The 15596-nt window shown below is 39.8% G+C and overlaps 1 protein-coding gene across 1 annotated transcript; it reads right to left on the bottom strand.

The window, feature by feature from the left end:
* Window positions 1-514: 514 nt before the first annotated feature.
* On the bottom strand, window positions 515-6991 carry LOC135984508 (stromelysin-1-like). Its single transcript, XM_065626853.1, has 10 exons — window positions 6875-6991; window positions 6482-6726; window positions 5861-6009; window positions 5633-5764; window positions 4609-4770; window positions 3812-4031; window positions 2529-2662; window positions 1833-1992; window positions 918-1021; window positions 515-721 (listed from the first exon to the last, which is right to left on the bottom strand). The coding sequence occupies exons 1-10, from the start codon at window positions 6977-6979 to the stop codon at window positions 621-623; spliced, it is 1512 nt and encodes a 503-aa protein (XP_065482925.1). The 5' UTR covers window positions 6980-6991; the 3' UTR covers window positions 515-620.
* Between the last annotated feature and the right edge of the window lie 8605 nt (window positions 6992-15596).

The raw sequence follows: 15596 nt of genomic DNA, 5'->3' as shown, positions 1-15596 counted from the left end.
CCATTGCCATGTTCTCCAGCAGGCACTGTCACCATCCCTGCCCTGAGCCCCCTGTGCCCATGCCATGGCGTCATGGAAGGTGAGGCCACCACCATCCATTTCTACATAGCCCTTCCCACATGGTAGCCTAGGATCTCCTCCTACCTCTTCCACTTCCCCCACATTGTTCCTGAGTGTCTTTATTTCCCTTTTCTGACCCTTGGGTCATTTCCTATTGCCTGTCGAAACTGCCTACCTACTTCTGCTTCTCTTTAACTTCCCTCCTAGGGACACTGAGTCCGGCTAAAAATGATGACGGGGTCCTGGTGTTGTTCAGGCTTGTGTGTGGTTGTATCAGATGCCTTGTCTCCAGCAGACTGAAACAGAACATAAGAACATGACTATACTCGAGAAAAATATTTTATTACTCAAAACCAACTTGATTAATAAATATTTGGAAAACAAAATAAATTAAAACTGTACATTAACTTTTACATTTCTAAGGTTTTAAATTAGAAATATCAAAGGCCATCATTTCAGACTACGATGCACAGTAACAGCTGAATGATACTCTTTAAAACCAAGGAACATGAAAAAATATTTCTGGTACAAAGACAGCCCTGCATCACAAAGTAATATTTCTAGCAATTAAACCAGCTGTTACTCTTCATTATGCGGATGAGTTTCTTGTTCTTCATGTCAACCTCATACTGTTTTGATCCATGGAAAAAGTAGAAATGTCCTAGAATTGGAAGAATAGAATATTGGCAAATTAATATTTCCTTTTTGCATACCTATTGCTATACACTTGTTATTTTCTCAAGTGATTTAAAAAAAATCAGAACAAACATTTCATATATGCATGTATTTGAAACACACACTTTTTCGTCTTTACTTGCTTATCTTTTTTTGTTTAAATTACATTTCAATGTATTTACCATTTTTCTGAAGGGCAGCATCAACTGTGTGGCCAATTCCTTGGAAGTCAGTTGCTATTTTTCTTGGATATCCCCTTTCCATTGATTGTGTATTTTCATTGAAACTAAATAAAGAAATTGCATGAAAATAAGAAACAAGCATGTGATGTTTAATGTTGAAAAAAGGAAATTTTTACTAAATAAGTTTACTCTTAGCTGAAAATCCAGTAACTGTGAGCATCTGTGATCTCATGGAACTGTATAAATCCTGGCTATGTGAATATTTACATCTTTAGTGGTCTATGCAAGGCTGTTTTCAGAACATCAGACTAAATAATTCACTTCCATTCTGAGAGTGATAATAAGGCTGGATTTGACTTCTACTGAGGAATAAACTCAAATAATTATTCAAGCTGAATATTTTAACTTTACAGCATCCAAACTATGAAGTGATCCCATGACTGGAATGTTAACTTCTGGTGTAATAATCTTTCAAGATAATATTACAGATTAATTGTTATGTCTAACATTACTGTTTAGCTGAAAAATAAATATTTTAATCTCCTTCCATAATGTTCTTGATAGATTTTCATTTATATATGTCAGAGAGCACTTCTGCCCATTAATAGCTACAGAATGAATATATGATATGACAACAAAGCCTACTGATACTTTTTTAAACTAAATTCATATAATTCTGCTTCCCAACAAATTAACAGAGTTCGTTTGTCTGTTAATCACAGACTGGTAAAAGTAAATGGACATTGTCTTTATCTCAGGTGTTACAGACTATGTTCTACGAAAATACATAACCATTCTACTGGCTGAGAAGGCTGATAACAAGAGGCCATGAATTTACTGTACAAACACTAATATAACTTGAGATTTTAAAAGCTCTTTTGATTATCTGCTGTACGGAAGAGGAATTAGCCTTACCTCCAGTACTTGTTCCCTACAAAGAGATAGGTTTTCTTGGTATTTCGATCATGAACAGCTGCATCAATTTTCCTGACAGTGGTGGGGAAGCCCAGGTTCTGAATAGGCTTGGGGAAGCCTGGCTCTATCCTGTAACCAGTGACAGCCCAGTACTGGTCATCTGCAGAAAAATCAGAAAAAGTTAGTAGCGATTCCTGGGGCTGCTGAACTCCTTTCCATCAGAGTCTCAGAGCTTTCTGTGTAGAAAATGCCACCAAATAGCACAGATATCCAGCTGAGAACATGACCCTTTTAGGACACACATAAGTTTGAGTATTTCAGAGCTGTTGGGCTTTATACTTCTTATAGTAATTAGAGTATTATGTACTCAATAGTTAAAACTCAAGATATTCTCTATGTCTGTTTGGCAGGTTTAAAAATATACTTAAAAAACAATGTAGGCAAACAATATTGTCTCAGCTATGGTCTCTCCCACTGACAAAAGAAGAGTAATATCGTATTGTACTGGGCTGTTGTGAAGCAGCATTTGTTAATGACAGTAACAGAATTTTCAAAATGAAAATGGATTTAAATATTAAGAATATCTTACATTAGTATTAGTATAATATCACCTCCATTATTCTTACATAACATTAGCATCATTACTACAACTTTATTTATTCATAAAAAGGACGGATGGAAATGTTAGAGAAATACCTTTAAAAAACATCACTTGATCCTTCTTGTCAACCTCATAAGCAGCATCAAAGCCAGCTGCCAGCGATGGCCAGAACGAGGAGACCGTGTCGTGCTCAATGTCTGAGAAATATGGACTTTTGCGCCAGACATAGCTGATAGAAATAAAAACAGCAGTGTTTCATTGTCTGTATTTCACTAGGAGATCAGTAGTCCAGAAGTGTACTTTAAATCCTACTGTCTGGGTGCTGGAGCCAGTCCTTCCTATGAGGCAGAGACACCACCCCTTTTGGGATGCGGTGCTTCACTTTGCCCTGCTCTCTCATAGACATTTGCCCTTTACTGCTGGTTGTTCTGAAGTCACAGAACAGTTGAGGTCGGAAGGGACCTCTGGAAGGGATCTTGTCCAACTCCCCAGCTCAGGCAGCTGCACCTGTAGCTGGTGGCTCTGTAGACTTCTCCACTGACACCCTGCTGGCTTGCCCCACACTACACATGATGTCTGTGGTAATGCTGACAGTTGAAGCTTTGTCTTCACTATGTCCCATGCAGGTAGGCACAGCTACATTCTTAATTTCAATTTGTTTACAATTGCTGATTAAACATTCTTGGGAAATGTGTTAAAACCCAATTTAAGGAGGAACTGCTTCTCCCCTTCCCTAAAAACTATTAAATTTTTAAGTTACAGTCCTTCATCTTGTGTTCTAGAAGAAAAATCAGATCCACATCATCAAAGGAAGCTTGCTCAATCAAAATGCAATTACCAACCCAAGAAGTGGGTGACACCTTGGCCTTGACATGTTGTTCTCCCTTGCCAGGGTGGGTTTGCCCAGCCAACAACCCACTAGAGTGCCCCTTGTCAGATCGTGCCCAAAAAGTGGACACCTCTGACAGCAGGGGCTTCCTACAAACAGTACCAGGCACCGGTCCAGTGTGGGCTTCTAGGTCAAAGTGCCACTAAAAGTCATCAGTGACACTTTGCACAGATCCCTGACCCACATGTGGGATGGTGTGTTGAGGATGGTCCTGCATGTGAAGCAGCTGGGGGCTGAGAAGTGGTACTGGGATTATTCAGCCTTGTAAAATTTTAACAGATATAGATGATGATGTATGATGGCTTAAAACATTTTACTCACCTGTCAGTAAACTGCATTACTCACCCAGCCCTCCTGAGCTAGTAAAACTTTGCAAAGTTGCCTTAATACTTTCAGAAAGAAATATCTTCCTTTGTAACCTTGAACTGAACTTTATGCTTTGCCTTTGTGAGTCTCACAAAAGGTGTTGGTAGAAATGAAAACACTTACCTGCCTTTGAAGAACAGTATTTCCCCACGGAGAGTGGTGATAGCATCAAAAGTCAAATGAGGGTCACAGTCCTCTGGTCTGGTGGGGGTTTTGGAGGGTGTTGTTTGTGTTGGTTCTTCCCGGGGTGACATTTCAGTTGGTGCTTCTGCAGATGTCATTTCTGTTGGTTCTTGTGGGGGAAAAGCTTTTGTTGGAAGTGCAGGAGATTCCCTGGGGGGTCCTTTGGGAAATAGATCAGTGAGGAATTGGAAGATGAATTAGTGTTTCATGTTACAGAGCTTCAGGATGTACCATATGCAGCATATTTTAAGATTAAAACTCGACTAGTAAATTAATGCCAGGGAAAGTTCCTGGGCAATTTAACTTGTTTATTTGTGCTGCTGCTGGTTAAAATGGTCTCTGGCATTATTTTCCCTGGTCAAGCTGTTGGTCTCTCAAACTGTGTGTGCTCAGGAGTTAATGTAGAACAAACACCATTTCCAAAGGGCAGTTGTGCATGTAACCACCTTTTGTGGAAAATAAGAAAGTTTATACTATGGACATGGGCTGTTCCTCTGGTATCATTGAAGAAAGGCTCTTGGACCTTTTGAATTACTGGCATGAATAAAGCCCACAGATTTTGTTTTCCAGATCTAAACTTTTAGCCACAAAGTAACCAAGAGATTTGCCCAAAAATTATGTCAGGAAATTAAACCTCAGTATCCTTCTTGCCATAGAAAGTTCAGAACATTTCAGCTATTAGGTAAAATTCATTACAAGTGCTTATCCATCATCCACCAAAAAATGATGCTTCTTACCATAGAGGGCCTGAATGCCATCAATATCATCCTGAGGAAGCCTGTAGTCCCTTGTATCCCTGGGCATATATATAGGATACATCAAAGCACCAAAGACATTGGAATGACCAAGACCTAGTGAGTGGCCCAACTCATGAGCAGCAACAAGAAATAAATTGTATCCTAAAAAAGAAAATCCAGTATAAAGAACAAACACTAAATAAATTTTCTTGCATGACAGTGGAATAAAGGTGGCATCTTCTCATGCATGCTTTCTCTATTGTTCATGGTCTTAATAAAACAGCAAAATATAACTAAATCTCAAATAAGGGATTCTCTGGCATCCTGGAGAGGAAATGCGTTTCAAACTATAAACATTTGTTTCTCACAGTGAAACCAATCTGGGGACAGTTTTTTCTCACGTTGTGGAAATTTTCCCGCCAACAAAGAACCAAAGTTTCTTTAATGTTAATAATGACTGGAAACTGGGTGAGAACATTCTAGTCATCTAGTCAGATTTTGTGAATCATAAATGACATGGAATTCACCTGGTAACTACTTCACAAAGACCAGTAACATATAATATCATCCCTGGACATTGCTGGAAACCAGAACACTATTATATTTAATTATATTTACCAGCAAACCCAATATATTTTTTTTAATTATTATTATTTACAGAAGTTAAAAATTTGTATCATTTTAAATCAGGGAAAAATAAAAAGGTTGAGAGCTCAATATTGCAACTGAGTACTATATTACCTGAGGGTGAAAATCCCCCACCTTGCAAGGTCATGATTAACCAGTATTGCTGTTTCACGCTAGTCTCATTTCCTTCACTGGAGCTGCAATTAGCATTATCTTCAGGGAACTGTCATGACTACAGCCCAGGTCAAAATATGCAGAATCATTTTACTAAATTACACTGACATTTTACATCTCAGTAAATACTGGAATTACAGCCATGGGATCTGTGACTTTACAGTGTCTTCAAGACAATGATGTCTAACAAAAAACAGGCAATGCAATGCTTAAGGTTACCTACCATTATAGGTAGTAAATTTGGTCCAGTTTTCATCTTCATCAAAGTGGGCATCTCCTCCTATCCCACTGCTGGGGGGGTAAGCATGAGCCAGAGTTCCTCCTGGACCATCAAAGGAATAGAAGTCACCGTGAACTGAAAAAAAAAAGTAAAAAAAAGTGATGTTTTTCATCATCTGTGTAAGAAAAAGTGACAAATACTTATCATTCTCAGGCAAGGGAGTCTCCCTACATCCGGCTGCAAAGGAGATCATAATATCTGCTTGACCACTGTAGAGCCTGGTGAATCTCAAAGGGGTGACACTGCTCCAGAGCTGGAAGGCTCTTGCAATTGCTTCATCTACATCAGATTGTAGCATGTCTGGAGTGTAGTTCAAAATCCTGGGAAATAAGGAGAAAGGAATTAAAAGCAACGAGATCACATGTGGCTGGGGCACATAGTATCAAGGTCAAATATTTAAATCATTGGTTATTATTATTTATGTGCCTCAAGTTGTGTATTTTCAAGTTATTTGCTTATATAACAGAGGAAGTTTTCACAGTTTTCTTTCACATTTTTCAGAAATCCTGACCTATATACTCTCAGTTGTATCCCTTCACTGAGTATATTATCCAGCAGGCTGTTAACTAACTCACGTAAACTGCTATTTCTTGGTTTTTTTTAGCACTGTTTGGAAGCCTAAAGCAAAAGCTCTGAATAGTCCTCACATTAATGGCCTTTTCATCCTGAATGGGGCTTATATATGGATAAATAAAGGAAGAAATAGCAAAGAACCTGTTGGTATTACTTCTGCCTGACATTCATCGAGATTTCCCAGTGCTGTATAGAGAAACATGTTTTAACATATGTTACCTGTATGTCACATCTTCTTTCTTCCACCTAGGGCTCTGTGGAAAAGTGCTGTATGAACGGACATCTGGTATTCCACATCTAGGCTGCTTCATCATGTCCAGTGTCTTGTGATTCAACTCCCCGGTCACCTCTAGCCCAAAGAATGACTGCATTTCTCGGATTTTGTCAGCCATGTGATTGAGGTTCCTTGATTTAAAGAGAGAATTTTTCTCTTCTTTAAAATCATAAAAATTTTCCAAATATTTCTGATAGGGAAGAAAAAGCAATAGCTTAGAAAACAAACATTTCTTTTCAAATGGAGACAGTTGTTAATAAAATACTGTACATCACTAATACATCACTACATTCATTTTCTCAATAAATTATTTCTTAAGTTCTGTCTGTAGTCCTTACCTTAGCAAATTGCATATCTTCTTTTCCCTTTTCTGGAGCCACAGGGAAAGCACAAGAGCATGCCACATATAGTAACCCAAGGAAAGGAAGGATCTTTGTCTTCATCTTTACCTCGCTGTCCTATCAGCCCTTGCTAGAAGACTTCTCAATCTCTTCTGTCCAAGGCTCACCAGTGTTTCTCTATTTATATCAGTTTTGTGCTTGCTAAAGTCAATAACTGCATGACTCAGCTTAAAACATCCTCTGATTTCCCACAGAAACACAGAAAACAAATTTGGTTTTAGAAGCAAGCTAACACATGACAGTTTACCTTGCTCAAACCCCCCTGATTTCGCAATCATATTATTGGACAGTATTTTTTTTTCTTCATTCCTAAACTGGACCAGTAATATAAACTTACAATTATCTGAATCTATAATCAGTCACTGGATAAATATCACCTCCTTTTTCAGAGATGCTAAAGGGATCTGGCTCTTTGTGAGGGACAACAATCTGTAATTCCTTGTAGCAAGTGGTAAGAGACCTCCAGAAACTGCCTCTCAGTTTTCTCAGTGCGGCACCCATGCAGGACCTCAGCTTGTCAGGGATGATCCTCTTCCTTTAGCCTATCTTGTCCCTGATTATTTTACTGACATAGCTGGTTATGCAAATTACTCATCTCTTCTCTTGAACCTGATATCCCAGCCTGGTTACAGGACCATCACCTGTGCTGCTACCTGGCCTGTGTAATCACAGATTTATGGCTGCATCCTCTTGTTCTCCCATTTAGCCCCAGGCAACACCACAATGTAAAGGTCTCAGTAGAGCATCCCAGATCATTGACCCTGGTCTGCATCGCCTATCGGCCAATGGCATTTTCACAACTAACGAAGAAATGGCAGAAGTTGCCCTAAAGAACTGCAGGCACCCTGGGCATGCGGTGGTTTTCAGAGGAACTTTTTAATATGTCTCCAAAGTCAGGTGGAAGATAACGAGGATTTGAGCTGTAGTTTCCAAGTTCTCCATTTTGCCAGAGGTCCTACTTTTGGTTCCGATGTCCTTTTCTGAACCTAGTTCATTGCACTTTATGCAGAGGTTGCAGAACCACTGTCACTCAGTTCCCTCTTTCTTGCCTGTCATTTCTGAGACATCCATCTTTTGAAGCAGAATTCTCCTGTGTTGACTTAGTGCCCAATTGCAAGTTCAAAAGGAGAAATATGAGCTAAAAATAATCTACTTCTTTTTGAACATGAGAAAAAGAAGGAAAGGAAACCACCTTTCCAGTGCAAATAAACATATTGGAAACTTCAAAAAACAACCCTAGCACCGCAGCAGCTGAGCTCTGCAGTCTGCGAGGTGGCCTGGGGAACAGGCATGGCCACCTTCCAAAGGAAACGGGACTTGGACTGCCCGACTGGAGTACGGTCACACTGCATGCATGACCCAGGTCCCTGAACCGCTGAGCTGAGGCACTGATGTTTGTGTCTAAGGCTGCAGTGGGGTGAGGGTGGCTTTGCCAGTAGCTCACGGCAGCGTACCGGGCTGCTCCTGCTCCACCCATCCTGGCCAGCACTCCTGCTGCTTCCCTGTGCCCTTCTGATGTCAAGTGTGCCTTCAGTCAACTGATTCAGAGGGCTGAAGCTAAGGGAACGCAGCCCTGAAAAATGGCCCCCAACCCCACCAACAGTGGTTTTCTGCTTGGGTTAGCAACTACACTGGCTCCCTGAGGGTGAGGAGACCCAAGCCAGCATGAAGGAGGAATGGGACGACGCAGATGGGAACAGGGGTGCAGGGAGACAGCCAGGAGTGAGGCTGGGACACTGGGGACTCTCCTTTTGGCAGCGGCAAGGTAAAAGATTGTCTCAGCTGGTCACGGGACAGCACTCCAAAGTGCATTCGTAGAGTATGGAGACTGCATTTCCTCAAAGAAACTCAGGTACAAAGCAGGGCTATTTAAAATACTGCATTTGTATCTCTGCACCCAGTAGCAGCAGTTAGAATACAGCACTTATCCTCCTTGCTTTCAGCTAAATGTCTGGTAAACACCCTACTCACTGTGTCCAGGGGATCTGGGATGAAGTAGTCAGAGCAGCGAGATGCAGCACAACTAATTGGCAAACATTTTAGCAAGCCCTTTTTAATGTTTAGGAAGCTATTATTTCTCACTGACTTTTGCATGGCTGCCGATAGGCGTGTTACAGCTTCTTCATACCTGTTGGCTTCCCCTTCCAGAGTCTGTTGCCTGCGTGCCTGAGTTAACATTTATGGAGCAGCTGGTGAGTGCTGGGGAGGAGAGCTGGTTCTTGTCTTGTGAATTCATACGGCAGTACAAGTGAGGAAAATTAACAGCTGAGGCAGCCTGCACAGCCCTGAGATGTGCGAGTGAGTCTGTGCCTTTTCCTTGCGTGTGGATCCAAGAGAGGACTTGCCTCCTTATGCTGGCCCCAAAGATATTGTCAGCTTTTAGGGTTAAAACTAATATAGGTACTCAGTCCTGGTTTTACATATTGCTGGATGCAAACAAGAACTGTGTTATAGATTTAATCAGAGGTTTGAAAATCGTGTTGTCACTGGACATGGTGGAGCTTTGTCAGCAAAGACACAGCTCTGATTTAAATGGGGTGAGCTGAAATGAGGAAATGACCTCACATACCACTTTTGCCTTACTTATAGGTCTACCGGTTCATGAGTTCTGCTTAAGGAGTGCGCAGAAGCACTTTATTCTTGAAAGACTGAGCAGGTCAGGTGCCTGTTTCATGCCTTGGCCCCATAGGTAACCCCAACAAGATGCTGATCTTCCTATCTGTCCTGGGAGGCTGCTCCTCTCTGTGTCCCAAAGTTGCTGTTCCTCTCCAGCTGGGTTGGAGACCGTACAGACCGCAGCAGTGACTCTTGCCAGCTTCTACAGCAGCAAAACAGCCAGGACGGATTCAGGAACACTGCTCATTTCTTCCCTCAGCTCGTCAGTACTCCGACTCAGATGTCCCATATCGCCGGCAAGTGCCTTAATCACTGCACTCAGGGACAAGAGTGGGTGCTTTCCCAGGAAGACCCTTGCAGTAGAACTGAGTATTTCACTGAAAGCCTGCCAACATCGAGGCTAATACTGCTCCACCACGGAACTGTTTGTCCTCTGACAGTGTAATTCATATTATCATGTAGGGTCTAACCCAAGTGCCAGGCTTTTTAGCAGATTTGTCAAAATTCTAGCTGGAAATTTTATCATTTCTTTTTTTTATATGGTTGAAATTCCATTCAGAAATGTCATGCCAGACCTGTTTGGCAGTTTTGACTTATGGAAAGAAGAAGTGGAAGGATACTTAACATAGTCATATAAACAATTGTCATTAACTCTATAAACAACTGCAATTTAGGTCAAAGGAAGCTTTAAATAACTAAACATATACACACTATGATTTCACCTCCTAAATTTATAAAAGGAACTGTAGATGTCTTCTTTCCCACCTCGTCTTCACTCATACTGTTTCTAAATTCTCTCTCTGACCTGCCTGTGCCAAAGAAGCAGCATGGGATGTGAAGGTATTGGACATATCCAGACACAGAAGCAGCTGCTTTTTTTTCCCACTTGAATGGGATTGGGAGATTTATACAAGCAGGTTCTGGGGCTTGGGGAACAATAACTGAACAGAAACAGACACAAGCCCTTTACAACCTCATACGGGCCAGATAAAAGCTAGATAATAGCAAAGAAGTGTTTGGGGAAGGCAGGCAAGCAGAAAATTCGTCACATGGAAAAAAAAAAGTAGATCTGCTATGAAAAGACTCAGGGAAACCAGAGAATATTTACTGAAAATGGAACACTTTCAATCTATCTCTGCAAGGCAGTATTTTGAGAGTATTGAAACTGAGCCTGAAATAAACATTGACTTGAATTCCACAGTTTTGCCTGTATATCCATATATATCCTTTCATCTGTGGGATCTCTTCATCCTAGTTATATAACACAGAGCTGCTGCTAATCATTATGTTAGTAATTTTTCTGCCTCATCTGAGCATTTTGTCCTGGTTACAAAGCAAACTGGGAGGTGGTATGTAGAGATAGCCTCAATGGTTGATTTTAATTAAACAGGAATTCAGATATTTTTTGATGTCTGTATCCTCTCCTTGAGTATGATCAACAATAACAAAGCTGAAATCACTTCCTCACTTTTATTTAGTGTATAAACAAGTTTCATAAGTTGCATGTCATTTCCTCTCAGCAATGTCTTAGTAGCTTCTTACAAAGGCATGGTCACAAAGTGACTGCAGTCCATTGGTGTTATATCATCCATCACTGAATAAGAGGTAGGCCAGAATCCAATGCCCAAGAATTTTGAGATTTGCAGGAATGAAACTGGAATATAAAATTCTGAAATTTTGGCACTCTACAGATGGTCCCTCTTTTCGTAAGTGGCAATATATCGGGGCCATACTTGGAATTTAGACACGGCCTTGAGCAATGGGTGAGGCAGGAAGCACTGTGGTTGTGAGACACAATTAATTCACTGTTTCCTCTTTACCATCATGGACCATACTAGGTTCGGACTATGTCACTGTCCCAACACACCAAACCATAAATGAAACTGAAATGTTGGCATGATCCCATCTTTATTTCTGAACAAGAACAGTCAGTAAAATGTTGTGTCTCTCTCTCCTCTCATGTACAGACTTTAATGGTCAAAGACATAAACCTGTGTGATTCTTATTCTGTTATAAAGGGAATCAGCAAGCTTCCAGATCTCTGGGTTGGTTGTTAAGGTGATGGTCATTTAGCATCAACAAGACTTACTGTAGTTTCTTGGTTTTGTAGGAAAGAAAACAAGCCCACAGAAAATGCTTTCCCATATGCAGTTGGTCAACCCGTCTCTTAACAATTGCTTAAGCATTTGACTGAGATATTTCCATAAGCCATATTGTTAATATGTTATATGTTAATGTTTTATGAACTTGATTACATTGCTTTGGACCGAGTATTAGGAAGAGATAGGGAGCTTTGTCATTTAAAGAGTGTCCAAACTTTTCTGGAATTTCTTTTGATGTGGGCGGGAAAAAGCTTACAGCTTCAGTAATTTGACATCAAAGGCTTGACTAAGATATTCAGCTAAGATGCTATAAATACCTGATACCCAAGACGCCATCTAAGAATCCTGAGTTCTCTGATTCTTTTGGGCATGAGCAGGGAGAGCAGGGAAGCACTCTAGGAAACTGTATGTCATGCTGCTGTTATATGTAACGATCATGATTTGAAAATATAGGCAATCAGCTAGTGGCAAGCTTGGTCTTCAGTTCCTGTTGTATATTTTAATATTGGAATCTCATTCAATATCTGCTATCTTTCATGTGTGCTTCTTAAGCAGAAAGTCTTCTGAATACAGATGATGTGATAGATTCAACATGTTTACTTATTCAGGTGTAGAGACTAGAACAACCATTTTAAATATTGAGAACGAACCTGAGTAGTGATTGGTGCAGTCTTAAGCTCTGTGTGATTGTGCTGGTAGGGGTTCATTTTTTGAAGGAGACTTGTATATTAATAAACTTCTAATTCTTTGACACCTTCATATTTCCTTCATGCTTTCCTGATCTGGATATGATCACCACTTTGTATAGTGGTCTACAATGATCCTTAAATAGCTGCCAGTAGACCATGAGTACCAAAGATGAATTTTATCTTCATTACTTATCATCTTTAGCTAGAGATCAACACCATTTGTACAATCAATCATTTTTTACTTTGAATAATTTCTGTTAGAAAATGTACAGTATTTGAAGTCCCTCCCTGTAAAAACATATATGTGTGGCCACCAGATGCGTTGGAGACATTTGGGAGTTATTGATATGCATGTAACAGCCACTCAGTTCTTTATCTTGTCCTCAGCACACATGCCTCATGCATTGGCCCTGTCTTCTGAGACAGCCCTTCGCCAAAGAGAGCTGGAGGTGGTAAGGAAACGCACAAGACAGCGGAAGACATCATGATTCAGTTCAAAATGTCTAGTGCCTCCACTGAACAAAAAATGTATTTTTCGAATGGCCCGTACTTCTGACTCAAACGACTTCTCACCTGCTCAGAAATGCCGACAGCCATCTCAGCTGCCTGTGTGCTCCAAACAATCCTCCACCTGCAAAGTTTTCACTTGGCATAAGGATGTATTTGAACAAAGTGATGAAGAGGGAAATCTTTAGATGCTACCAGAGGCAGCTAAGGATATTATTTATCAGCTTTGTAATATTATTGGCAATTAAATGGTTTTAGAGATGTACTTCTTAGACATGAAGTCACACACCGCAGGACAATTGCCAGATGTAAGTAGGGTAGCCAAAAGAATTGAATACTTGTTGTATGTCTAAAAGAAGGAAAATATTGATTTAGTGTAAACTCTTGTAAAAAAAGGGCGGGTCAATTTTTTAAATCACTTCTTTAAAGATGCTCACTACAGTGAAGACTCAGTCCTGCTGCATTTGTGGCAGTACTGAGCTAAAAGAAAATAATCAGCTTTTCACATCTCTATTGAACCTGAATACCAAGAAAAAAGCTTATTTTGAATATCGGGTCAAACAATTAAATATCACAGTTAACTTATTATACTGCCTTGGAATATAATTCCAGGAATGTTTCTTGACTAAACAAAAGGATGAATTTTAATAAATGCCGCAAATATTAAGTTCACTATCTATTTCATTTATATAAAAATTGCTTTGAACATATGATACTTGTAGTTAACAGAGAACCACCTGTGATCTCAGGAATGCAGACTCAGGCTAAAGCAAATAGATGAAAAGACCTTATTAATACCACACTTTCTGAGAGTAGCTTCCTCCAGCTCACCACCTGCACAGAGGTCACTGTCCTCTCAGAACATCCGGCTGAGATGTTCGAATGAACTCACACTACCTTACCCAAAATAGATTGTAACTTGAATTACTTCATCAAATGCAAGTGATTTGTGCGAGGCATGGCAGGGAACCACCAGCTCTGCTGTAGAGCAGAGGGAGGGTCTGGTGAGCAGCAGTTTCTCCAGCTGGAACTGCTGAGGATGGCACAAGAGTCAAGCTTGTATGTGCAGTCATGAGCAAGGACAGGGATTAGGTTTCAGATGTTAAATTATTTTTTCCTGCTAGAATGTTCTCAAGGAATTGTACTTACATGACTTGGTTGGAAATGATTATCCAGTGGCCTCTGGCTAACTAAAAAAGCACAAGGCAGGCTCATCAGGATGTTGCTTCACTACAGTCTTGTAAGACTTGATCACGGTCTTTTCTTTCTAAAATCCCTTAGGATAATGCTTCACATGCTAAAGACCAAGTAAACTGTTCCCAGAGCAATGCAAAATAGTTCAGGTGAGTATGAACAGAAGCAAATTATGTACATTGTCATGGAGCTTGAGGAATGAAGGAATAGGCAGCCATGTAATTCATGACTAATTTTTTCCTGGATCATGCATTTACAAGACACATAAAACTTGTCAATGCATCTCCTCTGTCCTTATCATAGACACCTAATCATAAACCCATTATAATTTCCATATTGTAAATGAACATGCAATGGAAGCACCATGTACTCTCTCGGTGGCTGTGTGGGGTGATCTTTGAGAGACTTACACAATGCCTTTCAAAGATCAGCTGGAAAATAAATCAGATGGCTGTGCTGGATACCAAAACCCACAGCATCAACACACACAGAATTATGGCACATCATGATCTCCTGCCCAGTCTCTAATTTATCTTCTGTCCAGAGATAATGAGGGATATTTTATTTCCCCAGGGAAATTTTGGTTAGCCTTACCTGTCTCATAATAACAGCTTCTCAGTCCCACACATGCCAAGTGTCTTTTCCTACAGAGATGATTACTTAATGCACCTGTAATTAAACTTTAAATAAATAATCTCATATTGTATTTGATTCTGAAACCATTTGCTTCTCTTTTACACTCAATAAAAAGTTTGTAAGCATGGAAATTTATCTGTCTAATGATAAAGCATGTTTTATCTATGCTATTTAGCAAATGGATGCCTACAACATAAAAAATACTAATCAGGTTCAGTTTAATTAGTATTAAAAACATCAAAAGGCCACAGGGAGTAGGCTGTGATATTTTGATATATTGTAAATAATTTTTTCATATCTTAGAGTTCCTTGAAGTGGTCGCTGACCTTTGGACTTGCACTGCAAAATGCAGAGTTAGAATTGCCTCAGATGACACAGAAATATCCTTTCAAACACTGGTATTCTCAAAGGAGCTACACTGTGGGGAATTCATGCCTTCACAGCATCCAAATTTTGTTCTTTTAGAACTGGGATGCTGTGTAAAATGGATTATTGGTTCATTCCTCTAACACCTAAGCCATTTAGTCTCTCCTCATTTTACCTGAGAATACAAATAGCACTTGTGAAGCAATTAAAAATGCAACAAAATGAAGAGAGTTATTGTCATTCTATGCACACTATATGGAAGAAAAATAAAGTGAATAATTTATTTCTTGTCCAAGTAGCAACAGTTAGTTAAAGATATGCAGCGAAAGGAGAACAGGATCATAAAAAAACTGGACTTCTTTCTATTTTTTCATCTGGAAAATCTCATTCTTTTGACAGTCTAAAATCCTGCAAGGAACAGTTTTGTCTTCCCTTATATACCAGAAAAATATAAAGAAGAGGAAAAGAAAGATTCATTCAAAGAATAGTTCATCTCAATGCATCTGAAACAAACTTCTAATACAACATCTAGCAATTCTTTTAAGGGTT

Source organism: Caloenas nicobarica, chromosome 1 (genome assembly GCF_036013445.1).
Source record: "Caloenas nicobarica isolate bCalNic1 chromosome 1, bCalNic1.hap1, whole genome shotgun sequence".
NCBI lineage: Eukaryota > Metazoa > Chordata > Aves > Columbiformes > Columbidae > Caloenas > Caloenas nicobarica.
Note: the sequence above shows the minus strand (reverse complement) of the source record. Positions and strands in the feature narration are given on the sequence as shown.